General features: G+C 30.4%; 2 protein-coding genes across 4 annotated transcripts in view; one reads left to right on the plus strand and one right to left on the minus strand.

Moving 5' to 3' along the window:
* The window catches only part of LOC149482143 (uncharacterized), a 24,743-nt gene extending 23,562 nt beyond the window's left edge, over window positions 1-1,181 (plus strand). For both annotated transcript variants that reach the window (XM_089704126.1, XM_089704125.1), the window contains 2 exons: window positions 16-83; window positions 236-1,181. In XM_089704126.1, coding sequence (XP_089560252.1) covers window positions 16-83; window positions 236-274 — 107 coding nt within the window. In that variant the 3' untranslated portion in view covers window positions 275-1,181. The remainder of the gene's footprint in view (window positions 1-15; window positions 84-235) is intronic.
* Window positions 894-6,544, minus strand: LOC149482144 (monocarboxylate transporter 9-like). Of its 2 annotated transcripts, none has more exons than XM_089704145.1 (7): window positions 6,296-6,544; window positions 4,400-4,773; window positions 3,927-4,197; window positions 3,497-3,835; window positions 2,822-3,409; window positions 1,551-1,742; window positions 894-1,312 (listed from the first exon to the last, which is right to left on the minus strand). In XM_089704145.1, the coding sequence occupies exons 2-7, from the start codon at window positions 4,472-4,474 to the stop codon at window positions 1,170-1,172; spliced, it is 1,608 nt and encodes a 535-aa protein (XP_089560271.1). In that variant the 5' UTR covers window positions 4,475-4,773; window positions 6,296-6,544; the 3' UTR covers window positions 894-1,169. The 2 variants fall into 2 exon arrangements, with proteins under 2 accessions (XP_089560271.1, XP_089560272.1); XM_089704146.1 differs by having other exon boundaries at window positions 6,477-6,535.
* Window positions 6,545-6,622: the final 78 nt, after the last annotated feature.

The following is a 6,622-nucleotide window of genomic DNA, read 5'->3' on the forward strand; positions in this document are numbered from 1 at the left end:
TATTTGTTGTTACAGTTAACAACTTGGAGAATCGAATGTTTACTGAAAATAATTCATTTGAAAGCAATTCTGACGGAAATGAGGTAATAATTTCTACACATTATACATACATTGTCTTCTCTCATTGTACGACATTTTTAATACAATGCTCTAGGAGTGTATTATTTCCAATTCTCTGTGGAGAGGGTTTAATGACTAAAATGAAACATTTTTTTACAATTTTTTCTTGTTGCAGGAAGAAGAGGAACCAAAAAATGTAGAGTCCCGAAGATAATGTGGACTTATTTCACTCCCTAAAAGTGAAGACTAATATGTGATAGTGACATTTTTAATTGCTTGGTAATAATATTCAAGTGATAAAATAACTTTAAAACTGTGAAGTGACTAAGTGGATTTTATGCAGTTAAAGTGCTGCTTTACCATAGATAAGCGCCCTTTTAACTTGTATTGTCATATAAGTCCAAAGTAGTCTAATGTAGAAACTAAATGTACTACCTATTTATAAAATGTTTTACACTATAATTGTAGTGTATTTATGTGTCTTGTTAAAGGAAATATTTCCTAAAAGATTAAAATTTACACGGTCTGTAGATTAAAATTAATTCAGATATATATTTTTTGTATATATTTGAATTGATTATAAGTCCAGATAATAATAATTGCTTAGGTACTCCTTTCACGTAAAATAACAACAAACATTTCATGTGAAGATTTGTAGTTAGGTAGAGTTGGAGTATGTAAAGTGTGTTTATTATAAGATTTTCATAAGAGCCATTGTTATAAGTAATATGATTTTCATTTGGAAATACTGAGAAAATTCCTTATTGCAGACCAAATTACAATTATTGAATAACGTTCAATTTGGTGCGTGAATCAAATTTGTAAACAAGAAGTTATTTATAAAAAAATATTATTTCTATAACTAATTTTATTTACTTACATTAATATTGGTCACAACTTTGTACATAATAACTTTTGTAAATAATTACCTAGTACAATTTAATATTAAGTTGTAGAGACTTATATTACAATAAGTATTAAGTGATAAAATAAATATTATCTACGTATAATATTTTTGTGAATGACTTATCAATATGTTTGTACATTAATTTAAATATATACAGAGACTTGTAAATTTATATCATAATAATTATACGAAAGCAAGTTGCTCATTCATTTGATTGCCCTGTTTTATTACTTTTCATTCTGAAGTATAAAAATTCGGCGCACCAGAGAATAACCGTCAGGAACGTAACAAAATTGAGAACAACGATTGGTGCTCTATATGAACCTGAAGCATCACGTATTCGACCTGAAAAGAAAATTATTTGTCTCTTTAATTTGTTATGAAAAAAATTAAATATTGAGTAATCTGCAGACTTTATCAAGTCACAATGACATCTATATACGCTTGCATTTTATGAATATACATATTTCAAAATATTGATTTGTGCACTGGAATCACTTTTGCTCTATGTAGAGAGATATTATTTTCTGATAAATATTCACAGCATGCATAGCAGTATTTTGACAACAAGAATAGAACTCACCTAAAAAGGATCCAATAGTAATTATAACAATGCCGTTAAAGAACATTTGAATACCAGATGCGAATGGCAACCGTTCTAGTGGCACATAGCTTGGTATGATGATGTTCATGTAGACTGTTCTCACTCCTTTGGTGATTCCGATTGCCAGAGCAACTAGGACCATTCCAATAAAGGAATTTGTAAACAGCATTACTGAAACATACAGATATAGTTTGTTATGATTTACAATTTATCTTATTAGGTCGTGGTTCGTTGTCAAGAGGACGTAATAAGGACATGTAGACATAAATACACAAATGTAATAATTAATCTCAGTAAATACAAATCAATAATTATACTACATTTTATCGTAATACATCTTATTAAAGTTAAAGCTATTAATTAATTAATAGATTTAGTTAAGTAATTTAGATCTATTTTTCATTCGGAAATAAGTCAAATTCAAATGATAGGTATTTTTTTACGAAAATGAAAAAATATTAACTCGCCATATAATTATTGGTATCAGTTACAAAATCAAAGCAAATTTCATTAATTCATATTTTGTTTAACTTCTCGTATTTTTAAATAATCTAATGAATTAATAGTTGTGTAATATATTCTCATGCATTAATGCATGATAACTAATTACTTTTCTTGTGATATTATTTTATCTTATCACATTCTATTGCTCGACCTTCATTTATTTTAACTATTATTATATTATTACCTAACGTGAAATCTTCCATAATTACAACTTCTGTATTTATACAGCCACTGTTAGTTTACATATTATGTTGATCTTAGAACGCAGTTTTAAAATATTATGATAAGGGGGTAATTAGTTTCTATTATATGAATGTAGAGATCCTTCGTCTGATCTGTTTTAGGACAATAAGTGTTTACTTTTATATTTATATAAACTTATTATGATTTACTGAGTCAATAATATAATGTGATCTATTGAGTGTGCTCGAGATGCACTTCTATGGCCGAGATTTGGTTGAGGGCACTATTTACTATCTGATATTTTGTTCATCGTTTATTTTAGTGATAATCCCTAAGTTTCGATAATCGAACTAAACATTAACTATAGTGATTATTTATTGAATCCGAATCCATAAATCAAAGTTAATGGTTAACACGACGTAACCCACTACTAATTTAGATAACATATACATTAATCCTTCCTAGAACTATTAATAACTTCAATTTTGATGAGTTATAAAAATACATTTTAGTGAGCAATTTGAAATGAATTAACTATATAAATCAAAGAAAAAAATACTTACTTGTCCTTGTAAAGATGATGACTAGTAAACTAACCATGTACATAATTCTTGGGGGCTTATTACACCACTCCCCGATAAAAGGGGATAACAGTCTAAAGAGTGTATCCGAAAATCCAATGATAGCCATGATCTGTGCAATTTCGGATGTTTCAAATTGAAGCATGTCTTTGAGTATTATAGGAAACAAAAGTGAAAAGTTTGTTTCTACGCAAGATGCAAACGATAGTCCTATTAGTATATTCACAAATATTGGATCACTGAGTAACGTTAAATCAAAAAAGTCGACAAACTTTTTGAAGTGTGTCTTATTTTCTTTGTTTAATTCGTTTGTAACTGCCTTTTCTTTCACAATTTCGGTTTCTCGAAATATATTGATCGAGCTTCCCAAATTGATTTCTTGAGATTCCCACCATTTGTACTTTGACTCCGCCAAAGGTGGCTCAGGAGAATTCTTCCTAATATCTGGATGCGATACTGCATTTCTATCATGAAAACTATTGCCATTGGTTAGAGCATGCATCGACATACTTTTCGATGGTAAATCTCCATTTTCATTTTGTTGCTCAAGATGTGGTAAGGAATGTATTCCTGAAGAAAAAAAAACAAATAAGAAATGTTATAATGATAATGAAAACTAAAAATTATTCAGCATCTTTAGTTTTAAACCGATCTTACCAATTTCTTTGGAGGCTGTAATGCTGCCGTTTATCAGTTCAACAGCAGACTCTTTATTTAGGGGTTCCTCTTCTTCAGATTGAGGAGGATCTATTAAGTACCATTTTGCTGGCCTGAGTAGACACGCGGCTAGGAGAGAATGCAGACATATTGCACCCAAAATGAGAACTGCATATCTCCAGCCATAGGCATACATAAGTACACTCATTACTAATGGTGTATAAATAGCACCAAGTCCAGTGATAGACATCCCAACCCCTATAGCACGCCCTCTTTTCTGTCTAAAGAATGAATTTATAGCTAAAGAAAACGCTGCCATAACTGCTGCAACTCCCATGGCTGTAAAAAATGACCATCATATTTATATGTAATTCTCTTAAGTAGATGAAATTAATTAGTGTATAATTGTTTACAGAATAAATGTACGCACAATTAATAATACTGTAGGAGATGAAGAATAGCCAAAAGTTCGTTGATACCGCGGTTAGCATCAAACCGACAGATACAAAAATGGCGCCAGCCACTGCTACTTTTCTGTATCCAAATCGGCGTAAAACAGGGCCACCAAAGAACGACAGGAGCATCCCGTTGCCATGATTGAATATAATTATAAGTGTCCCTTGTGTAGCGGACATACCAGTGTCCGCAAATGCTTCTTGAAATATAAGGCCGAACCCTGCTATTAGGGGTAAAACGACCACCTGGAATTACGTTAGTTAATTTATATTTATATCGATTATTAGATTAAGATGTTCTTAGCAGGAAAAGTTTTTCTCAATACTGATTTTTTTCTACTTTAATTTACGTTGCTTATCAATTTATTAATTAACTAATTGTATACTTACTTAATTAAAAAAAAAGAATAATTGACAAAATAAAAATTTTATTAAAACTATTACTTACATTGTTAAGGGCGTATGCAAAAGTGACCACCCAGCCATAACCTCCGTCAGGTGGCACTTTATTAGGTCGAGCCATTGTAAGATAAATTGATGCAATATTCACATTTCTCAATCAACGGTAACTTAACTATTTGTGCAGTTAGAAGCCATTATCACTATTCGAGTGCACTACCGGGTCATCTGCGCACGAGATAATCCACTTAACAGTTTATTGACTTTAATGTCCTAAATAGCACAGGAGCAGTACCCGCATGAATGGAGGAACGGTGGCGAGTAACACGTACAAAAGTAGACATTCCGACACTTGTTATCGGTCTGACTTTAATGTCGTTTATTATCAACACTGAAGTTTTATTGGCCTACAGACTTATTTACCTAATGTTTATCGAATTAAGTTTTGATTATTTATAGCCAAAACAGATGTTTACGCCTAGTTAGATATGAGGTTATGTTGGAACTTTCTTGGCAATTCTTTCTGTTTCTATTATAAATACTTTAATTTGTTTATAGTTGAACCTCTTTATGCTAAAAAAATGAAAGATAAACATTGAAACCTGCCATTTGCATCTAATTTAAATGATTGCTATATTCTTAAACTATTACTTGTATCGATTTGGTGTCTCTAGACTCTAGCTTAATTACAATTTCAAAAAAATAATTACTATGTAGTATTTCTCCATTTATTATTAACATCTATACAATATCGTATTTCGATGTCTATTTTAGGGTTAATCTTGTGGTTAGGTTAGGTAAGTAATATGAGATATTTCATGCAGTGCAATTTAATAGAATGATATTTTGTATTCGGTTTAAAATAGTAATATAGCATTTCTTTATGTTATTTTTAAACAAACTGAAAAAATACTCGTTTTCTAATCGATAACCGTGATAGAGTTCCAGTCTAACATGTAGAGCTCAAAGAGACGAAGATATTTTATCATTGAATCGCGGTGTCAATGACCATTTCGAAATGAACAAAAGAACAAATGTTAACAATTATCAAGATATTTACATAAAATCGCTTCGTGATAATACGCATTGTTGTTTAATTACTGAACAATTTATATATGTATTTATATATTAATAGAGTTTATTGACGTAAATACCAGAGTTGTTGTAAGAGTTACTGGTTTTTAATAGCGCTTTCCTTATGACGAGTTCATCGTAACTACTTCATCCTGTCCATCAATTACTTACAATAGTATTTAGTATTTATCTTACTATGTATCCAAGGCTTCCTAGGTCGATGTGAATGAGCTTGTTAATATCATACCATAGTACCCTACTACCTCACTACTAGCAAGTCTTTGCTATTGTGAAATTATTAATTTTCATTTGTCGCTAATTGTACGGTAAGTCAAAGATGTATATAAAGTAAATAAGCAAATAAATAGGCTCAAGACAAATCTCTTAGCTACTGATATATTTTACTTGAGTATAGTTTACACCTTGACCATGCCTCAAAAAACATTATGAATGACCGACTTTTTATGTATATTGAAACCGAATTTTAATTTCTGTCTAACTCAACCAAAGCATGATAATCATCAATACGAGGTTAGCAACGTTGGAATTGGTAAAAATTACTTATCTATAATATACGCATTATAGCATTTTCATTTCTTATCGATAAATTAATGGTCACGAATGGGATTAAGTTTATATCTTTAAAATGATTACAAGTAAGCTATCTATATGACGACATAGATTTGAAATGGGCATCGGGTAGAATGTTATTAATAATATGAAGGTTACTTGTAAATTATTCCTTAAATAATTTGAACACTAATATTAGAAATTCAAGTTAGTTAATCATTCCCACAAGACAATTTCCAAATTGAACATAGGTATGTACCTAGTGATTTTTTTACAACAACGTCTAAAAGATTACACAAACCTCAAAATAACTTTGTTAGTTACCTACTCACAACTTAGTAAACAATAAGTCATAATAAACATAAATAACTATATGTAAAAGACAGAACGAATTTCAGTTCGCTAAAACAAATGTTTTTTAGCACAGCAACTAATATTGAAAATGAATAGACGCAAACTCATTTAAAGTACAACAAACTAACGTGTACAAACAAATACTATAACGATCGGATATAAGAGGATTTGTTATCACAACACATGTCACGAGTGTTAAAATGATACTGGCAGCAAGATGACCTCCATACCATCACTGGCCACACTAATCAGCATTATTGGTTAATAGGTCGTA

The sequence above is a fragment of the Colias philodice genome, chromosome 15, assembly GCF_061535455.1.
Source record: "Colias philodice isolate Cphi_HAF_F1 chromosome 15, ilColPhil1 Martin Lab GWU primary, whole genome shotgun sequence".
In the NCBI taxonomy this organism is placed as follows: Eukaryota; Metazoa; Arthropoda; class Insecta; order Lepidoptera; family Pieridae; genus Colias; species Colias philodice.